The sequence below is a fragment of the Ixodes scapularis genome, unplaced genomic scaffold (assembly GCF_016920785.2).
Source record: "Ixodes scapularis isolate PalLabHiFi unplaced genomic scaffold, ASM1692078v2 PGA_scaffold8__174_contigs__length_109621045, whole genome shotgun sequence".
NCBI lineage: Eukaryota > Metazoa > Arthropoda > Arachnida > Ixodida > Ixodidae > Ixodes > Ixodes scapularis.
In genome coordinates, this window is record NW_024609883.1 from 43,128,480 (window position 1) to 43,150,244 (window position 21,765).

Sequence of the window (21,765 nt, forward strand, 5' to 3'; positions counted from 1 at the left end):
ATCCTCAAAAACAGTGCGATGCACATGTTGTGTTTTATCCCAAATACTAGCGTGCGTGCTATTTGTACACTATGAAGTCGGTAACACGGAACCCTAGTGAAGACGTGGATTGATTGCAAGGGTAAAAAATTGAGCACTCTTATCAAAGCGAGCTGGTACGTTAACGTTCACTGTGAACGGAAGCTCAGTCTATATCATCGTGAAACATGGCTCACGTTTGTAAGCAAAGTGTTGTCGTGCCGCGCGCAGTTCCATCTTCTTTCTTTTATGAAGCAAGAGGTTTATGCCCATTGCATCGTTTCCCTTTCGCAGGAAGCCTGGGCCAACTCGGAAAGGGCCTAGCTCGGTTACTTAGGTGAGTTGGAGTCTCTGTCGCACTCCCGGTCAGCGACAGCTGGCAGCTCGTCTTGCCTTTCATTGTTGCCTGGAGATTGCAGAAAACGAATAAACTTGTGTCCGCAGGCAAAAGTATGGCAAGGACAACGTCATCATGTCTGACATTGTGCGGCCACCCAAGGAAGTGTTCAACGAGGGTGAGTCGGTTGCGTGTTTGTTTGCTTGACCCCCTGCAGACGCCATGTACGTACATTGCGAGGTGAACGTCGACATTTGATTTTATGAATCTAAATGTACTAGCAATACTGGCCATGTTGTAATCCGTACAATGATCCTTTGACCTACGAACCGATCGAAGCGGTCAACAAACTCGTTGTGGAATTAAACCGGTTGGTATGCGGCAGCAGAAAACGTGAGTGGCACGTTTGTCTCTTGTAGTCGTCGACTTCAGAGCCAACGGAGGCCCAACTCTCTGCAGAAGTTTCAGTTTCGCATGTCCCTGCTAGTTCTCGTATGCTGTACGTTTGCAATCTGAAGAAATACTCGTCCGAAAATTCTGTAAGAAAAAGAATCCATGCGTTTTAATCCTAGGGATTAGGTCGAAAGACACAAAAATGTGCAGGATATCTTGAGCTGTGTGGGGCGTTTATTTACGAGGGTTTTCCTCAGAACGTTGTACCCGCAATGTGTACGGCGAGCACCGCGCGTATTGTGGCTGTCATACATACAGTGCGTACGACAGTTGCGAGGTCACTGCGGGTCACCCGGTCATGTGATAGGTGTCACGCGACCAACCTCCGCTAAATCTGGGGAGGGTGCGTTTCCCTCACAATTCGACGGGGAAACCTGAATTGGCGTAAAATTGTGCACACCAATTTGATTTCCTCGCTAAATTTAGTGAGGACTTTTGTTGCCAAATTCCGTCACACGCTTCCAATACACGTACCTGGGACATTTCGTTATGAAACCGAAGCCCTACATGCACATACACATTCTGCACAAGCGAGAAAAAGATGTCTGCTCAAAGTGGGTAGGGGTCATAGCAATATAAGTCTATGGCCTCGTCCTTCGTTTTCGCGGTAGCCGGGGGTTCCACAGGATCGACATATCCAAGCCTATCCAGCGTAGGCCACAAGTCTCTTGTAAAGGGCTCGCTCGTCAAAGTCATTGCCGACGCGATCCCTGGCAGGTCCCTTCATCTACGCGGACATCCTGGACTTCAAGAACCTCCAGGAGATTGTGGTGAACGAGCGGGTGGACTGGCTCATCCACTTCAGCGCTCTCCTGTCGGCCATCGGCGAGCGCAACGTGCCGCTTGCCATGCGCGTCAACGTGGAGGGGGTCCACAACGTCATGGAGCTGAGCAAGCAGTACCGGCTGCGCCTCTTCGTGCCCAGCACCATCGGGGCCTTCGGGCCGGACTCGCCGCGCCACCTGACCCCCGACCTGTGCGTACAGCGTCCCCGGACCATCTACGGAGTGTCCAAGGTCCACGCCGAGCTCTTGGGGGAGGTAACGCTGGTTCCATACAGTCTCCATGTCTTAATCGAAAGTTGCTCAATTTGCATACCAGTGATGTGATTGGCCTAAGCCATTTTGGCGCACGTTCCGGAGCAACCAAAACAGTCTTTTGGAGCAGCAAATGTGGCCTTTGGAGCAACCAAAACAGTGTTTTGGAGCAGCAAAAGCGGCTTTTGGAGCAGCCAAGACAGTGTTTCGGAGCAGCAAAAGTGGATTTTGGAGCAGATATTCTTAGGAAAATAAATATATTTGTTTTAAGTGCTGTACAAACGAAGGGCACTTTGTGTTGCGTTGTGTTCTGATGTGACGTGTTGTGATAGAACTCGCTGCTTCTGTTTTTACTGCTCAGACATCCCACAAGTGTACAGTGCTGTAGGCATTGCCAAGCAATTTCGAAAAACCGCTTGCCACCGTTTTACTGGTTTCCGACGAGCCAGATTTTCGTCAAAAGTAAGCAAACGTAAAACAATGAATCGCAAGCGTCCCAGCTGGTGCCTCAGTCACGCATTCATGTTCGCATGCATGTGAGGCAAACTTCGGCAGGCTTGCTGTTGGGCATACTTCGTCGCGCGAGTGCGACGAAGTATGCCCAACGCAAGCGCAGACAACTGCTGTCCGATCGAAACCGAAACCATGCCCCTCACTCCGTCGCTAACTTATCCCCAAAATTGTACACAAAATGTAACTTTCGAGCATGCGACAAAAACAGTCCAGTGGTGCGGGCTTGCCAGGCCGGCAAACAAGGTACAAGCTAAACACACAAAAAATAAAGAACCTGAGCGCATCGATGCAAGACATTGCGAGCCTGCCTCAAAACATTCTTGGAGCACTTTGTGCAATGACTGAACTCGAGATAAACAAGCACGCTGTGCGGGTTCAGCGTGCAGACATTGCCTTCTTTGCTTTAGCTCACTTCTCTTCACCAACTTTATTTCACGGCAGATTTTTCGCGTGCTGAGGTACCTCTCGAAAGAAAGCCCACCGAGAGAAACCTAGGTAATCAATACTTTGACAGAGCAGTCTTTAAATTAAAAATGAATTTTTGTAGTAACGAATAATTTAAACAGAACAGGAATGTTGATGAACATGCGGCGGTACTTAGTTTCATTTTAAAAAGTACCATATCTGCAGTGATGTGAGGACGGCAACATTCGACGTCGTGCGGCCACAGCGACTGAAAGGCAATGATCAAATATAGTTTTCCCACGGCCGTTGCTTCAGCTCACAAAGTAACTCTTACGGCGCAGAAACGTGGTTCCGTTTCACAGCATGACGGCATGGTACCCGGCACGCTAGCGTCGGAGCGTCTGCACACATCCGCGTCTATCACTGAAAATATAAAAAAAGAAAAAGACGAGTGACGAAACCCACAAGACGAGAGCGCGAAACGCGAGACGCCGGGAAAACCATGCAAGACCGGGTGGACAATTGATGCACGTTACTTTGTGCCAGGCGGCCACTTGCGCCACATAACACACGCCTGCTAACACACGCCTGCTCCATTACAGTACTCAGTTTAGTTTCGGTTTTGAAAGGCGACCTAAATTGGTCCTTTGGCGCAGGCTTGGCACAAATTACCCATATCTTGGCGAAATGTAGCAGGATGTAGCAGGGTTAGCCCCTTGGCGCAGTTTGGCGCAATTGGCACAGCAATCACATCACTGCAATACCCGCTGAGCCCGCGAGCTCCTCAGGTATTGCTTCCCCGCAGTGCATAGGTGCTGGGTGAGAAGCGCACTCAACGGGGCCAGCCCGCCGCGATTAATACTTCGAAAAGTATGAATATCGCAGTTACCTCGAAGTGGATATCGAACTGCGTAGTGTTCAAAACTACTATTCGAAAATTTGAATATTCGCACAAAACTATCGATGAGACATGACTGTCGTAGCTTAAACTCGAGGTGGGGCAATTGGTGGTTGGGCATGCACTTCAGCTCGGAGCACGCGAAGCGAAAGCTCGTACTGCAGGACTCGGGGATCTGGAGTTCAGTACCCAACCCTGGCCCTTTCAATCTGGATGAGCATAGTACCAGTGTCTGTTTGTTCAGTCACTATTGCATGATGCACGTTAAAGGGATGCTGAACCGAAATCTCCACAAAACACGCGGCAAAAGCGTGCAATGGGATGCTGCAGACACCAAAACATTACACATAAAGCGATATCTCGAACGGATGACCATATTTTTTAAGAAAAGGAGGCGCATTTGACAAATTTTCTCGTCATGTTTTTTCGAGAAGGAGAGGGAACGGCCTCGCGTCTTCTCCATCTCGCCGCCTTGAGGGAGCGAAGCGAAGAGAGGAGGAAACTAGGTATCTTGACGATCACGCGCCTCGTCGGCCTGGTTCAATCTCGACCTCTTTTTCCCAAAATACGGCCGTCCATTCGAGATATTGCCTTACAAGTAGTGTTGTGGGGATTGTAGCGTCCCGCCTACAGCTCCTGCATTGTTTTTTTTCTAAAATCCGAATTTCGGTTCACCATCCCTTCAAAGACCCCAGGCTAACAGTGGTACTGCACTGGCTAAATTTCTCATCTACAGTGGAAACACCAGACGCCCATTGGGGCTGACCAACTTCTGTTGTCTGAACATACGTGCAACACAATTCCTTCCTACCCGAAGCCCACATGTCTGCTTTCTGGCATAGTGGCTAGGAGCAGAGCTAATCAGCTATTTAGAATGTCAGAAACAAGTCCCATGTTCCCTGGCGAATGACCCATAATTAAGTTTGTTTTAAGGGAAATCGACTTTTCGTCATAGAAGCGCCCGTACAACAACCAGGACAAACATTTTTCAGTACTACTACCACAAGTTTGGGCTGGACTTCCGTTGTCTTCGGTTTCCGGGCGTCATCTCCTACGACACAGAGCCCGGGGGCGGAACCACAGGTTCGGATGCACCGTCTGTCTTTTTCCAGAGCGAGCAGTCATTGCTGCCAAACTACCTATAGTAAGTAGGCTAGAAGGGGACGTGTGATGATTGCTCGCTTCTCCCAACGGCCGACATTGGTCCCACGCTTCATGCGTATCTATCACCATCGGCCGTATGGAGGCTAGCAGCAGCACCACAATGACCAAGGCCAGTTAATTCTTTCAAAATTTGGTTCTCAATAAAATAAAGCAGGCAACAAATATTAAAAAAAAATTAGGTGTCCTGCTTCTGTTTACGGTTGAAGAGTAACCCTACAAATTGTAATGGAATGTTGAATCCGCCCATTTTTGTTAGCATCTTCTCTTCCAGCCCTGCAGCGCATGGCGGCACTGCTTTTCGCATTCAGATTATGCCCTGCTCTGTAGACTCAAAAATTGTGGGACTGCTGTTACCTGCTTGACAGCCACACCTCCCCTTCTAGCTCATCAGAACCAAACTCCCGAGTCTTTCCAGTGGTAGCGTCATCGACGCTACCGCAGAAAAGCCAAGTTTGCAATTTCTAAGTTTTCAAGCCGCTCCAGAAGCGTATGTCACGACTCCCCTTGGGGCTGTGACCCACATTCTGGGAAATGCTGGCTTAAAGGGAAGCTACGGAGCTTCTTGGAAAAAATGAGTTAGAAGTGAATTCTAGAGTATTTTTACCCCGTGAACCCGAATACCCAAACCATTTGCTGCGTAAGTATTGTTAAACGCGAGAAAAACGCCAGAGACAGTCGCTGTCCGTGACGTCATCGACGGCTCTTTTGGCTGCCCAAGGCTAGGGAGGCGGGGCTTCAGTCCTATTTTGAAAATACTCGTATGGCTCTCCGGCGCATCGCATTGAAATACAATTTTGATGTCTGTTAATCTAAAGGCCAAATGAACGCAATTCAAGCGTTTTTTCTCAAATGTAGAAGTGCCCCATCTTCCCTTTAACCCTTCGAGTGCCGCCCCCGAATATGGCTGGGCATGTTCCCAGTTTGTTTTGGTTTGCTTCCCAACTGGGCCATCATTTCTTTTTTTTTTTTTGTGTGTGTGTAGTCGCACGTATGAGCAAGCGATGAAAACAATGTTCTCTCTCGTTTTGTCACTTCTTGAGAGCAAAATTTTTTTGCTTAGGCGACTTCTGTTTTGGCACGCTCCTTCGTTGTTACAGAGTGGCCATTCTACGCCGTTTACCTCTCGCTCCGTGGCGAACGCCGAGATGCAGACATAACTAATGTACTCGGTGTTCGACAGCGGTAGAAACAAGTAAGTTACAGATCTGAGTAAACAAAAGCCGCACAAGCCCGCTCAAAGGAGTGACCTCAGAGTGCAAGGTCGAGGTACCACAGCATAGTACCCATCTCGAAAAGTACAATACGAGCAATATTTCATTGGTTGGAGACATGCAGATATCAGTTAACTTTCTGCCCATAAAATAGTGCGTCTTTTATAAATGAATATTCTTCATAGAGCATGCTAGTGTTAGTGAGGCCAAACTCTCGTTCGGCATGCGGAAAAAGGAACCCGGCTTGCAAGGTGTCAACCTTCGCATTCTTTTCTCGGGGCAGACTATGCGGTGCAGGTGTTCCACGACGCGCTGCGGGAGGGCAAGTTCAGCTGCTACCTGGAGCCGGACACGCGGCTGCCCATGATCTACATCACGGACTGCCTGCGGGCCTTGGTAGAGATGATGGAGGCTCCGTCGGAGGCACTGAAGCTGCGCACATACAACGTCACCGCCATGGACTTCACGCCCGAGGAGCTCTTCCGCGAGGTCCGCAAGCTTGTGCCCGAGCTGGAGGTGGTCTACCGGCCGGACGGCAGGCAGAAGATCGGTGAGCGATGCCTTTCTCAAAGAGACGCTGAACACCCGAAAATCTTTCTTCGTTAATCAATGCGTGGATGGGACATGCGCTGAATTTTTTTGCGCTATCCACCTCCGCAGATAATGCGGTAGGCATTCGGCAAGCAGGGGGGGAGGAGTCTGCCAGGATACGAAGTTACGGTTGAAATGTTGCCCAGATCTATTTTGTTGACCCAATGTTTGCTATGTCACCAAAAACTAAACTTTTGGTGGGTGTATATCAATGATTTTATTCAAACAAAGTTAAGCTTGGGAGGCCTAGGAACGGGGCAGTTGCCCGCTCACTCCTGCGTATTACCCACACAATGGACCTTTTTCCAGTAAGGAGCGCCTCATGACGGTTTCGCCGCCTACTACAAATGGAGGGCAACCGGACTCGCCTTCTCCCATGGAAACAGATTAGTGTCGTAAGAAAACAGTGCCCCCCAAGAATGGCGAAAGAGCGGTCAAGGTCAAGGGAAAAGGGTGTGCACGTGCGCAGACGCTTACTGGAAAAAGGTCCATTAACCAGGCAAAACACTTTCCGGACCTTGTTAGAAACCGTATCTTTATTTCGAATACAATTCACTCGTTGCCGTAGTCGCTGCAGCTATCATCTGAGGTGCCTTCAAAGTCCCGGATGGCGTCGTCGCCCGTGCCGTTGAGTCGATCGTTGATGCGACACTTTGAAACTTGCCCGCATTATCTCGCCTGGAAAGGCTGCGGTCTTGCCATACCTCCGTCGACACTGCCCACTCGTGACCTTTCCCCTCCTCAAAGAGCATTCCGAGCGCTTCTTCGAGCTCGAAGCGTGCACCAGCCTTGGGATCGCAGAGCGATCTACAGCCGCCCTGCCGCTCTGTTTCCAATCTCTTCGGCGGCGGTAATGATCTTAAACTGTTGCTGCGCCATAAATGACCGTCGCCGAGCACAGCTCACGGTGAGTGCACGGCAGCGAACAAGATGAGGTAGATGTGATTTCGCTGGATGTAACGCCAGTCGGTGCAGTTTGACAACCCATGAGCTAGGGAAACGGCCGCAGCTGAAGTAAGGTCTCGTATTCCGTGTTCTAGTCGCACAGAGCGCGTTTCTGATTGGAGAATCGTATCTTGTCGCTGGATCTGGCGAGAGCATAGGTTTCACCGTGCGCTATGCTAGGTGAACAAACCAACAAACAAGCCCGTGCGTCTGTCATTGCTCGCAGCCGACTCGTGGCCACAGGTGTTTGACGACAGCAACGCCCGGAGGGACTGGGGCTGGAAACCCAGCTACAACCTGGAGCAGATGTGCAAGATCATGGTGGACAACCTCAGGCTCGTGTACAAGCGCTAGGGGGCGTCTCGGATCGTCTCAGATATGCATAGGACCGACGTAAGTTCCGGCGTGGACGGGGGTAGTTTCGTGTAGCGAGAAGGACCGGAATCATCTAGCAGATGTGTCTATAGTTGCAGACAGACAGAGAGAGAAAATTTATTGATAAGTACAGCGGGGAAGCCTTTTGGTCATCCCACCTCCAGCGCAAGCGCGATAAACCTTGGTAACACCTTAGCGTACTAAAAATATTAAAGAGCAACTCCACTTCATTTCAGAGAACAGCTCTTAGGCGCCCGTTTCGGCGTCTAGTAGCATCACCATCGGTGTAATTACCCTGCTAAATTTAGCGGGAAATTGAATTGGTGTTGAGGTCGCGTGACGTCAATAGACCATTTTAAAAAGTCCGTCAAGCAACATTGACGGTCACCACTGTTTGCTCACGAAGCGCGTGATTAGATCCGAGTTCATGCCAAACGCTGGCAGAGAACCTCGTGTCCAATAAATGCTCATAGTATGTGAGCAAGCAATGGCGGACAGGTGTTGGCGCAGTCTTTTGAAAAGAGTATTTTCCCTCTGAATCTAGTGGAGAAACTGAATTTGTCCATGAGTGACGCGACAGTCATGCGACATTATTTTCCCCGCTAAATTTGGTGGGGAAACTGAAGTGGTGTTGAGGTCACGTGGCATCAATTTTCCAGCTAAATTTAGTGGGGACACTGGGAGGAGGGGAGGGTATGGGGGAGGAGGACGAAAGGAAGGGAGGAGCAGAGGATGGGAGTGTATAGGGGAGGAGGAGGGGCATACCCTCCCCTCCTCGGGTGCTGCGCTCTAATTTTGGATTACAGGGATTTGTAAAAGCCCTTCAATTTTTGTTTTTGAAAAAAAAAAAATGCAGTCCTCACCAGTATCACCTAGGAAGACCACACATTAAATATTACGACATAGTTCCGTCTAAATGTTTCTTAAACAGTCCAACAAATTTTGCAACTTGCCATGTTGCCGAAATCGGCCGTCTCCAGCAGTCGAATTGAGGCGCAACCAACAGTGTGGGTGTAGCCAACATTGAGCTAAACGTCATCACCGTTGCCCCCGTAACGCTTGCCTGGAGAAGTAAAAGCAAGCAAAAAGGGGCAATGGTGATGACATTTAGCTCAATGCTGGCTACGCCCACGCCATAGCCTTGACTGCGCTGTTGGTTGCAGTTGTTTTTGGGCACTTTAAATAAAACTTACTATTGTAGAATACAACCGAGCGCCCACTAGTAACATTTCCCAAACTTGGGAATGCTGCAAATTATGTGTTAACTGCTCGATCTGATTAGACAAGTGCCCATGTCTAGATTCGCCCCGTTTTCAGTGAAATTGGGGCGAGTGCTCCCCTGGTATTTTACGGTACAGTATAGACCACTTACAACGTAACCGCTTATAGTGCAGGACCGGGTATAACGCGGCTTTTTTAAACCACCGGTTCGCCTCCCATAGAACTCCATGTAATTACATACCGTTAAAATGGAGGCGCGCGAAGGGAAATACCGGTTATAGTGCGGTTTCTCGAACAGCCTGCCAACCGCGCCGACACTAGATAACGGCGCTAGCCGTGAGCGGCAGTCGCGGGGCGAGGAGGTTGCTCGAAAAAGCGGGGAAAAGCGAAGAGGGAGGCTTCAGTTGCCAAAGCGACGGAGGGACGCATGCACGTGTCGTTCACGTGCGTGCATCCCTCCGCTGTGTTGGAAACAACCGCAACGACAGACCAATCGCAGGTCGAGGAGAAGTGTTCGAGCGCGTTTGCATGCCGGTCGCGGGCCAGCTGCTTCTATCCGCGAACATGGCGTCGGTTGTGATCGTCGTCGTAGACGGCATGGTGGAAGTTCATCGTTCTGCGTAAAAGGGCTATCCTTGACTGTGAATTTTCGTTGTGTGTCGCTATGATAACCCAGCACGTACTAGAAGGGAAGGTCCATCTACTCGTGCGGCGATGTTGTGGCGGCACTCTCAAGACGGCAGAAACGCCCGTGTCGTCGTGTTTGTTTACTTCGACTACAGTGGTGCTTTCTAAGCATTTGTGTTTGCGAACATCGCCCGGATTTCTTATTTGGAGCATTTCGTGCCTGTGCTCAAGTTGAAGGTATTATTGGCGCGTACCGTATAAAGGATGTGAATTTTCACGCGTTTTCATCGCCGGAGAAAAGTGATTAGGGTTAACATTCCCGAACGCTCGCAACGTCCGTCCGCAGCCCACGACGCCGTTAAAAGGCTGCGCCAGGCAAAAGTCACTCATTTCTTTCAAAATGTGTGACATACTTGAGAGAGAAGTGTACTAGTCTGGTGAAATAAAGACTTTCCTCAAACTAGGCTTTATTTTGCATCTAACATAGAAATAAATTCTTTTACAAAGGTAAGTTGTCTGATGGCATGTATTTTGGCCTGAAAAATTGATGTTTTGGTTATAGCGTGGTACCGCTTATAGTGCGGATTTTCGCGACTCCCGTGACATATGTTATATGCGGTCTACACTGTACTGCAGGGAAAGAAGTTCCCTGCCTATTTTTATTTACAAAATCATATACACGTCCAGTCCGGTCAGGAGCTGCCGGTGTTCTGAGCTCAGCCTCTCTGCTCGTTCTCCCTTGTCCACCTCTTCTTCCTTCGTCCCAACAGCCGGTTGCTACAGTACTATTAACTCGCAACTGTAACTTGAGTGCAAGTACAATAACAAAAAGAAACAAGTGAGAGTAGTTATAATCATGACGAAAACAAAAGAAAGAAATGGAAGGAACAGGATACATCAAAGCCAAAGCAGCCATAATAGACCATAAATAAAGTGCAGCGAGAAATGTCATTAAATAAAAGTAAAAAAATAACTTAAACAAAATTTAACAGAAATTTACAAAGGAAATTTACATTTCTCTCTGTTGTAATTGCAACAGAAGTTGCAAGTTAGCGCCAGTCCCGTCTTCGTGGCCATGTCCCCAACCGGCCCCTCGCACTATTTACGCTCGCTACACGTCGGCGTCTCGCAAGTCGGAGCACGACGGAAGGCGCCAAACAAAACAAGGAAGCAGACATATTTTAGAGCTACAACTGGAGAATTTTTTTTAAATCAAATAAAACAAAAACTACCTTGGCTCTTACTTCGTAGATCCCCGCTCGACGGTTGCCGTCTGCTTTTGTACCGTGCGACTCGACCGTACGACTGCGCTTGGCAATGCCACGTCGATTGGAACTTTGCATTGCGAACGAGTCCCGGTGTACAGCACGTGGATGACGCTTACGGCATGTGTTAGGAAGTGAAGCATCATATTGTGCGACAGGCTGCAATCGCCAGAGCTAAAGAATGTGTTCACGAGTTGGGCACGTTCCCGTGCGAGGTGGGACAGTCGCGCGTTTTCGAGCTTGAATTCAAATCTACTATGTTCTGAATCGTTCAATAGGCATTTTTTTGCCGTCGAAAGTTGCTAACTGGGTGTCGTGCTCTCTCTCCCCTTTCCGTTGCAGAGCAGAAGTGCAGAAGAGCAAGAAGTGCCGGTGCGTCCTCGTCACCTTCGCCCACATGCATTTTGACAAGCACGGTGTTGCCCCCGTTTACGACATTCCAACATGGAAGACGAAGCCCGCTCCCATATCCTAACAGAATCTCGCGAATGTAAAGAAAAAAAAAAAAGAAACGATACGAATCTTACAGCGAGGGAGCAACGGTTGACACATCGCTAGGAGGTTTAGCTTCCCTCTGCAGCATCGGACGCGTCGAAGCAGAGTCACCCAGTACATGGTCTTTCAGGTTGGGTTGCAGCTTCTACAATGCTAAGTCACCTGGCACGGGGTGACTCGGTGTTTAAGCGGAGGCTGTGACAGAATCTCACAATCACATTCGATGCCACGCGGGTTTTGTTACATGGCGCTTTTCCAAAAGCTAGGCCGCACATCCAAGGAAGTGTATTATTGGCCGGCCCGAATGTTTAGACAAGGATTGCGCGTGCCTTACACCAAGTCTTTCAAGCTTGCACTGCTGTGTGGCATCTTGCTCCATAGTCTTGTAACTTTTGCTTTTAAAAGACATTAATCTTTATTTTATATGCTCACAACTATATTCGCACATTCCTAGCCCTTGCGAACTGTGATGCCTTTTATAGTATGTAGACTTTAAATCACGGTGCAATCAAAATTAAGAGACAAGCCTATGAAGCTATAGCCATTAGTGTATGCTTGCTAGCCATGTATGATATAGTGGGCATTTTTAATCAACCAAGTTTGGATATTGACCAAATTTAAACCTCTAACTGATCTCCCCCAAAAAAGTATTTTTTTATGAATTAGAACATACCCTTGTGGCTTTATTGGTCACCACACTCCAGTTCGGACATATTTTCTAAACTGTGAATGATTTTTGCGCGCATAGACATTCCACCCATTTCACACTAATGCCAGAAGGCCCAGTACTTGGGACAGCGTAGAAATAAAAACTTCAATCAATGTGACGTGACAAGTGACAGAAAGGCATTCCGAGCTTCTTTACAAGTGTCGTTCAACGTTCGACTTTATTTATTTTTTCTTACCACCTCGAACACTTTCATAGATCATTAAAAGATGTGCAAGATTGACTGTCGAGGCTCTATACTTTCGGGAGCACAGGACGAGGATGATAAATACCGGCGAAAAGGGGACCACCGGACGACCTCAGTGTTCCATGGCCGTCTCCTCGGGCTCGGCTTCGGCTGCAAAATTAGCAGAACGAAATGACCGTCGCAAACGGGGCAACTACGACACACCAGCAACATCTGTGAAATATTCTTCCCTACCTTTGTTTTCGTACATACAGATGTCTAGAACCCGAGTCTCCAACTTTAGTTGCGTTCGAAGTCGGAAATCTCGCTTCCGGTCGGAACCGGATGCCCAAGTTTCGGAGCTTGCCGTCATCCGATTTAAAAGTCATAAGCGATTTTGTAAGTTTTCAAGGGAAGCGGCATTTGATGAAGCCTGGTGAATGCATCGAGATGGATGGCATCCGTTACTGTTACCGGGAATGGGCTCTGAGTTCTCAATCAAAATTAATATTTAAAAAACTTTAACTTCGGCATTTCCGCTTGTCAGTTCAGGCCAAATGCCAATTTATTTTTGTGGTGAGGAAAACAGTCCTTTTTTTCTTTCAGACACTCGGTATTTCGTGTAAATTTCGGACTTCAAGCTGTCCGAAACATCTGACGTGAATATGCACTATTTCTGTCGCATAGGTCACTGATCCTCTTTAGGTCCGAAATATTTATCGGCCTCCGAAAAAACGGTCGGCGACTGTGTACAAGCGTTTTTTTATGCTTTACTGACTTGTTAAAAAAGCGCTGTAAAAGTTCCTTCAGTCCAATCTCTGAAGGCGACTTATACGGCCAGGGGGATGTAATATAGGGGGGGGCTGCTTGTTGTGACAAGTCTGAGAGCTAACTAAAGGCTGTTAAATAACTTTTTAATCAGTGAAAAGCCACATTTGGTTCCAATAGACCTTATGCAAAATTGCTTGGTGGTCTGAGAGATCATTGCCATTTTAATGTCGGCAAGTGTCGTCGGTACTGAGGCACAGTGGAGGCATCGGAGACAATCGTACAGGCAGCGTGCCAAGGTGCGGCAGCTGTGCTTTCCACCTTCTGACCATGAAATGTGGACAAACAGTTTAAACAACCTATTGCAACTGTCCGACAAAACTCTCCGCGGCCTGTGCACACTCGAGACAACCTCGTCGAAGCAGCGGAACATGTCCTACGCCTTCGCTCTGGAAACTTGCACACTGCAGGTTGTTGCCAGCGTGCACAGGCGTCCTAGAGTTTTGTCATCAGACAGTTGCGGTAGGTTGTTTGAAGTGTTCCTCCACATTCCATGGTCGGAAGGCGGAGAACGCAGCTGCCGCATCATTGCACACTTGTCGTCTGTGTTTTCGCTCCGCCAGCCTCGAGCTTGCTGCACGAGGGGTAGCTTTAGTGCACCAACAAGCTTCCTATGTGCTTCAAGTGTCTCTATCTAGAGACTTGCGATGATGCTAAGCACGAGTGCCATTATTTTCACTAATGAAAAAGTTTAAAGACTTTATTTAGCCCCCTATGACATGTCCCCTGGCTCGCCTGGACGAACCATACTAGAGTGCCCTTGTCAACCTTTTTAAGAACAATCTGTAAAAAAATGCCCTGTATAACAGAACTTCTGACGCAGCAGACATGTTATTGTAACCACCCAACTGGCAGTGCTCAAATGTTAAAAAAAAAAAAGAAAAAGTGGACAAATTGTTAGTGAGCAGCATTAGTCGTGTCTAGGGGGGACAAACGCACCCACCTCCTTTCATCTCGGCCTCGGCAAGGATCTTGTCAAGGTCTGCGTCGTCGTCGAATTCGTCCTTCTGTTTTCCGACGGGCTGCGAGTACATCAGCGATTTGGTCGTCTCAATCGACCTCATAGAACCTGCAACGACAGAGAAAAATAATTGGATTTTGGTTAAAGAGGTCTCGTGGACGATCAATGACGTCCACGAACATCATCAAATGAAGGAATAATTGGAGCAATGAGAAAGTGCTTGGTGGCCACCCAAAAATCTGCAAACAGGGTCCTCAAATCGAGCACGAGTCCTGGGCTTGTTTGCTCGAAGTGCTAACCGCGGCTAAAGTTAGCCGCAGTACCTAGGAGAGGGATTTTGAGATCACGTGTCTGGGGCTCGGTAGGGATGCGGGGAAACATGGCGGTGCCCCAGTGAGTGAGCGCCGGTCGCTTTGGAACTAATATGTCGTTGAAGCTGCAATATCGGGCGCGTTAGTCAGCAACGAATAATGCAGAAGGCATTTTTTAGATAGTGTTTCGATTTTGGGCATTCCTAAGCCTAAATGAACGCGATAATTGTCGGCATGACAACGTCTTTGGAAAGCGGATTGTTGATAGCACACAAAAGCAGACAGCGTCCCGACAGACTTTTTCTAAATTATCCAAGCATCGCGAGGAGAACGCTGGAAGTGTAATTCTTCGGTTCGCGCGCGCTGGCCTTCCTCTTATAAAAGATTTGAAGTAAAAAAATCATAATAAGGCTTTTACGAACGCGCGTGCAAGGCAAAAATTGTTTTATACTTTTTTCTTTAGAACGGGCATGCAGACGCCAGCACGTGCGACGCGTGCAACTACAGTCGTAGCATGCACCTCGGTGCTTGAATAATTTAGAAAAAAGGTCTGTTGGGACGCCGTCTGCTTTTGTGTGCTATGAACAATCCGCTTTCCAAAGACGTTGCCATGTCGACAATTATCGCGTTCATTTAGGCTTAGGTGTGCCCAGAATCGAAACACTATCTAAAAAATGCGGCGATGTTATTGCCCATGCTTTGCGGCTTAAGTGAAGTAAGGCAAAGCGAAAGCCTCCTGCACCATTCGTTGCTGACTAACAAGCCCGATATTGCAACCACAACGACATATTAGTTGCAAAGCGAGCGGCGCTCACTTACTGGGGCACCGCCATGTTTCCCCGCATCCCTACGGAGCCCAGACACGCGATCTCAAAATCCCTCTCCTAGGTACTGCGGCTAACTTTAGCCGCGGTTAGTGCTTCGAGCAAACGGGCCCTGGTTAGGGTTAAATTTTTTCAGGGATAGTTTTTTTTTCTTTTTCTCTAGATTTGGGGGCATTTGTTTTTGGTTTACAGTACACTCTCACTTGAGGGAACGTCTGTTTAACGAATATTTCATAACTACAAACTTTTAAGAAATCCCCGGCGGCTTTCCTATGCATTCTATGCAAAATTGTTTTAGTTCAACTAATTTCGGAATAGCGAATATTTCAGTTCAATGAACTTGATTGGTGGACCCAGGATTATTTTTGCAAACAAAGTTTGTGCTTTGCAGTGCTGGCGAAGCCGATGCCCACCGCCGCCGCCTCTGCAGCAGCAGCGTATCATTGCTGGCGTCTACAGCGCCATCGAGGCAACGCAGCGGTGCGTAGACTAAAACGAACCACGTGGTGTGTCTGTTTTTTCTTTGTCATCAGTTCCGTTCAGCCAGCTTATTTTTGAGTAACAACGGCAGGACGATAGTCTGTGCGCCCACTTTCGTAATGAGTACGACGAAACGGCTGAAAATCCTCCAGCGTCTAGACAACGGTCAAAGGCAAGTGGACGTTGCGAAGGACTATGGGATCCCACCGTCGACGTTGTCAACGAAAAGTCTAAGCATAAAGGAGAAACTGCGTTCAATCCCAACAGGAAACGACTCTGCACGGGATATTTCAAGCCAGTGGACAATGCCGTTGCAGTATGGCTTCGTCACAGCAACTAGCTGTGCCAGAGTAAGGGCAAAAAAAACATACTCTCTGGACAGCTTTGTTACTTCATGCACTTTAAGGGCGCCAGTACAAATGAAAATTACAGATCTTTCTTTAAAATGAGAAAGGCAGCCATGCAACTGTTATGCACCTTGTACATATCGATGTACATGACTCCATAAATTTAATTTCACACTTTTGACTGAATGTATGCTGTGTCCAATGCTGTTCCATATTCTAGAGGATATATGCAGTTTAGTGAACTTCCAATTAAGTGAACTATTTCCTTGGATCGCTTGAAGTTCGCTCAATTCAGAGTTTACTGTATTTCTTCCCACAAATTCAGTGTCGGACAAAAAAAATCTTGCAGATGACATGGGCTCGGTGAACTATGCATGAAAACCGAGAAAACGCAGGGGCAACAGGATTTTGAGCTTTGAGAAGGAAGACTACTGGAAGCTCCAAGCAACGTTAGACGAATCAGATACCTCTACTGGAAAACGCAACTTTTTGCAAAGCATGTATTATAAAATCCCGAGCAAGCATCCACTCAACATTTTGAGGTAATCGCGTAAGTACTCCTTAGGTCAAGACGTAAAAATATGTCCTTTGCGTATTTTCCGAATGTCACAAAATCGAGGGGTGGGCGCTTATTGTGGAATGGGCAGATGCTCGCTATTTTACTGTAAATCTGTTCACTGGAGCTACGAACTGCCACAAGATATTGCACGCCTGGCAAAAGCGAGATTGTGTAATGAACATTGCTTTGTGCACAAAAGCAATCTTCATCCAACAATGTAGCCCCTTTCTAAGGGTTCTTCAATTTATTGCACTAATTATAGCAATAAATTGTGCACACCTAAAATTTAGTGGTTTTTCTTAATTCCGAGCGACCCAAAAGCTTGAAAAGCAGTCCCGGTACCGAGAACAAAAGGGTAAACACAAAATCGAGCAGTAGATAATGATTTCTTTCCACGAATCTCGGACGATTCTTCGAGGACAGCTCCGACTAACGGCTTTTTCGGCTTTCCCGATTTCGATCAAACTGCCTTGGGGGTAATTTGTTCGTGTTTATCGTAGTAAATTGCAAACACGAAACACTTAGTCACAGTTGCGATAGAAACCGCGGCACAAATGACGAAGCACGTTTGTCCGAGCCAGAGGTCCACACAAGGCGAACAACGGCTGCGACGCAGTCCAGCATGCGCGGCACCCGGATCGTATGCCAGAAATCGGCGGTGGCGCCATTTGTCCAGAACACGCCCCCGACCGATCCGTCTGCCGCACGCTCAAAGATGGTCCCTCAATTTTCGCCGCACTACGTCGTGGAAGTGTTGATACCGGCCCATGCACGTGGCATCCGGTCCGTGCGCAATAAACCGACATTTGCGCCGACGCAATCGACAAGCCATACCAGTCTTGCCGTCCTTGCTCGCGGAGGTGTCCCTGAATTGTCGGCTGAGTTGGTAGTACTCGTTGGGGTGCCCGATGACCTGTGCCAGTTCGGGAGATTTCTGTGTGATGCGGAAGGTGGCGGTGCAAGCCAGCTGGTAGTGGCCCTTATCCACGTAGTCCATCACCTGCAAGTTGAAAAGACGTAAATTACCGTCTTTCCCGGTGTTCATATCGCGGTTTCTTCACGGCGATAACTGTTACGTGCACTCCCCGCACCCCCCCCCCCCCCCCCCCTCTTCCGACTCAAAACGATGTGAGGCGTAGCGCAACCGTCCTCGATGGCGCCAAACTCTCGAGAAAAAAATGTCTGCAAAATCTGCCATTGCCGCCAAAGTTCGATCCCGGGTCCGTTGAGCTCGAAGCGAGCATGCTACAACTAAGCTAAGCCCACCACCATTGGGGTCACATCGCGCCACGTCACCAGGGTCTTGCACTGTGTCTGTCAGTCTGCGTAAAATTATCGAGTGTGCAAATCTTCAAGCAGACATCTGTGGTGGCTCCTTGACGTGAGGTACCGCGCCGCTGCAGCGAGGGCTCGTCGGGCCAAAGAATGCAAGGCATCGTAGGCAACAGCTCACCGTTGTCGCCGGGAGAACGATAAGGCTCGTGAGAATAAAGCAGAGAGACTGTTCTCACGGGCACTACGCAAAGGATACATTAGAACCCGATGTGTCGCCGTGATTGTACCATTCCCCAAATTCCTGTCGGTGCATCTTATACGTATTTTTTTTTTTTATACAAGTGCGGACCTAGAATGCGCGAGATGCGGGTTGTATTGACATTTGTGACGGAGGAGGAACGGCAGGGCACTATTTTGATGGCCTGCTCTTCTAGTGCGGGCCATCAAAACCACAACGTACGCAGCAACTTTTTCGTGAAAACCCCAAAAATAAAGCTTTCCCTCAAATAAAAGAAAAAAAAAATATTTTCTTTAGTTTGTGTCAACTTGGAACATAATCCCCAGTGAACCATAGAGAAGTTCGAGAGCCCCGCACCTTATCTTATAGCCTCCTCATGTCGGTAGCAGGACGCTTTCCAACTACTGTAAACGACCTGATTCTTGCGATAACCCAATTTTCGAGAATTTTGTGACTTGCCTAACATCGCAAAAAATAGGTTTGTGACTTGCCTAACATCGCAAAAACAGAGGCTATGAGCCCGATTAACCAATTTGGCAGTCCACATACTATGCCACGTGACTTCGCACTCTACTGACCCTAAAGTTTGTGAGCTATAGGTTTACTCCGGTGGTTCGCAGCACCCGTTGCGGTTCGTCATAAATTAAAAGGAAATACGCCAAAAGCCTCAACAATAACAACAGTCGAGCTGCTGTAAGTCGCGATCTTCCATGCGAGAAAAAAGGCAACGAGGCTTACGTTGAGTTTTTGTGGGTAATTCCTGCATGAAGACGGACTTACTTTCGGCAAAAAAATGATTCCTGGATCGTTTAAACACGTCAGGGACTTTTTTGCGGAAATCTCCTCGATGCCGACGTCTACCGAAAGGAAAGAATGTGGAACTGTTGGGAAATTCGGTCAGTCTTGAAATGTCACGGGAAAAGACAGTATCCGACACCACCTACAGTAGACTCATGATCATTTACACTCGGATATTTCACACTTCTGCTGAATTCTTAATTCAAATGTATTTCAAAATTTTAGATGTTCCACTACGTTTTTAATGTATTTATAAGCCGTCTGAAGGGATGGTGAACCAAACTTTGGATTTAAAAAAAACAATGCAGGATATGTAGACGGGACGCTACAATCCCTACAACACTACTCGTAAGGCGATATCTCGAATGGACGGCCGTATTTTTGGAAAAAGAGGTAGAGATTGAACCAGGCCAACGAGGCGCATGACGTGAAGATATCTCCCGTTTCCTCCTCTCTTCGCTTCTCTCCCTCAAGGCGGTGAGGCGAAGAGGACACGAGGCCGTTCCCTCTCCTTCTCAAAGAAACATGACGTAAACATTTCTGTCAAATGCACCTCCTTTTTTTGAAAAATAAAGTCATCCGTTCGAGATATCGCTATACGAGTGATGGTTTGGTGTTTGTAGCATCCCATTGCACGCTTTTGCCGTGTGTTTTGTGGAATCCAGATTTTGGTTCATCGTGTAATTCATACTTTTTGTTCTCGCAACTTTCCGAGCACCTGCGGAGAAGCAACAATCGCGAAGCTTGCTTTCGCGGGTGTTGTTTTTCTGCAGTGCACCGGTGCTTGGTAAAGAAGCGTGCTCAACTGGGCTAACAGTCCAGAGTAAACAAGTTTCTGCTGGACGAACACACTTAATTTTGTTTTGAGGGATAAATAGACTTGTTTCATACATTTCACAGGCATTTCATTCATGGCACACCTGCCCAATATCAGTAGGCCTGTGTGAAGGAAATCATCAAATCTCTGTTTAATATGCATAGCCATCCATATAACAAATCATAATTTTAGATATATTTCCGATAATTCAAACATAACTTGCTTTCTGGAGTTTGAATTAAAGAGAAACATAAACCCAAATTAAATATTTAAAAAAAAAATTTTTTAATTCAAGGTTTTTGGTTTTAGAAATTAATTATACACCCTTACACTAAATTTGACAACCATAGACCTAATAGTTATGTTGATATAAAATATTTTCAACACATTGTGAGGCAGTAACAAAGTAAAGGAGTTCAATGTTTGAATGCATTTTTCTCAGTTCCATGTTTTTCTGTAAATTTCATACGAAGGAATCTTTTGTTCAAAGGTAAAAGTATTCTGAAGCTACAATCAAGATGATTAAAATAAGAACACCGACTTCACATAACAAGAAAAACAACTTGTTATGTGAAGTCGGTGTTTTTATCTTAATCATGACATCTCCCGGCTTTTGGACTATTTTTGCATTTACAATCAAGATGCTTCTCAACTGAAATTTACTGGGGAATTGGGCTATCGACTTCATTTTCTTTTCAGTTGAAGTCCTGATTGAGAAAAACTATGTTTTCAAAAATTGACATTGGCCAGATATGCATCTCATATTTTGAGGTAATAACTCTTCCTGATATATTTACATTTGAGTTATAAAAGCTAGATAGCCCAAAGTCCCGCATCCTCCCCACCCCTTTATATTTAAGCAGTCAGAATGGTGCTTAATAGCTTCATTTGTATATCATAGATTTCTTAATGAAGAGTGACACATCTTATGCAGGTGTGTAAAACTGTCCTAGAGAGCTGAACGTTTGCACGATACACATACATCTGATGTTAGATCTCCCCTGCAAATTTCAGTCCAATCACTCGAGTAGTTCAGAAGTTAAATCTCCAGCCAGTGTCCCCCCTTAACGAGACTGTATGCTCCATTTTCTCCCTTAAGCCGATACTGCACCCAAAGCTACAAGCGCGAGCTAGCCTGCTCTCCTGGCTTCGAAACGAGCCTTTCTAGTGCCAGCGGTCAGTTTGCAAAAAGAATGTTTTGGAGTCGCAACCTTGTGCTCTCGTGCCCGTGGTATCGGCTGCAGTCTTGGCTTGAGGGTGAACTAAGTATAAAAAAAGAGCCGTAGTGCTGAATCTTCTATGTCGCCTACCGGGAGTCAGCGTAGGGCACGCATTGAACACGAGCGCAATGTCGGCATCTGGCTGCAACTCTCGTTCAATCGGCCAAATGCAGACGCAGTGCTTGTGGCCGACCAGCGCTCGGTAGGTGACGCTGAAAATTTTGCACTGTGGCTTTCTACCTCGTCCTTCCTTCTTGGCGGGCGCCAAGAAGGAAGGACGAGGTAGTGCATCAGTTTACGTGGTGCACTTGGACCGAAGTTGCAGCGCCCCCAACGATGTACACCACAAGTATGCAAAAACACAAGCTTGAGGTTCCGAGGACAAAGACCGGGGAGCACAAAATCTGTCCCGCAAAAACCACACACACCCACCTTTTTTTACCGTTTTATTAAATTGATATGTATACCTTAACGTCATGCAAGGGCTCGTCAACGACGCTCGTTCGTGACAATTTTCTAATAAAAAATTACCCATGAAACACGTTTTGTGTTAAAGCTTGCAACGTCGATCTTACCTCTCTGAGATTGGCGTCCCTGACGCCTTCTTCTTTGAGTCTCTCTTCGAGCTTTTTGTGGTCAAAGTGCCTGAACGGACACCC

At 47.3% G+C, this 21,765-nt stretch overlaps 2 protein-coding genes across 5 annotated transcripts in view; one reads left to right on the forward strand and one right to left on the reverse strand.

Annotated features, from left to right (window-relative positions):
- The window catches only part of LOC121833517 (L-threonine 3-dehydrogenase, mitochondrial-like), a 41,762-nt gene extending 29,257 nt beyond the window's left edge, over nt 1-12,505 (forward strand). For all 4 annotated transcript variants that reach the window (XM_042286879.1, XM_042286880.1, XM_042286878.1 and 1 more), the window contains exons 3-9: nt 313-355; nt 463-533; nt 1,526-1,848; nt 4,654-4,744; nt 6,320-6,586; nt 7,799-7,965; nt 11,403-12,505. In XM_042286879.1, coding sequence (XP_042142813.1) covers nt 313-355; nt 463-533; nt 1,526-1,848; nt 4,654-4,744; nt 6,320-6,586; nt 7,799-7,926 — 923 coding nt within the window. In that variant the 3' untranslated portion in view covers nt 7,927-7,965; nt 11,403-12,505. The remainder of the gene's footprint in view (nt 1-312; nt 356-462; nt 534-1,525; nt 1,849-4,653; nt 4,745-6,319; nt 6,587-7,798; nt 7,966-11,402) is intronic.
- Nucleotides 12,413-21,765, reverse strand: part of LOC121833516 (DNA primase large subunit-like) — a 42,093-nt gene continuing 32,740 nt past the window's right edge. The window contains exons 9-12 of the mRNA XM_042286876.1: nt 21,682-21,764; nt 17,593-17,758; nt 14,220-14,345; nt 12,413-12,619 (exon numbers count right to left, since the gene is read on the reverse strand). Of these exons, the coding sequence (XP_042142810.1) occupies nt 12,582-12,619; nt 14,220-14,345; nt 17,593-17,758; nt 21,682-21,764 (413 nt within the window). The 3' untranslated portion in view covers nt 12,413-12,581. The remainder of the gene's footprint in view (nt 12,620-14,219; nt 14,346-17,592; nt 17,759-21,681; nt 21,765) is intronic.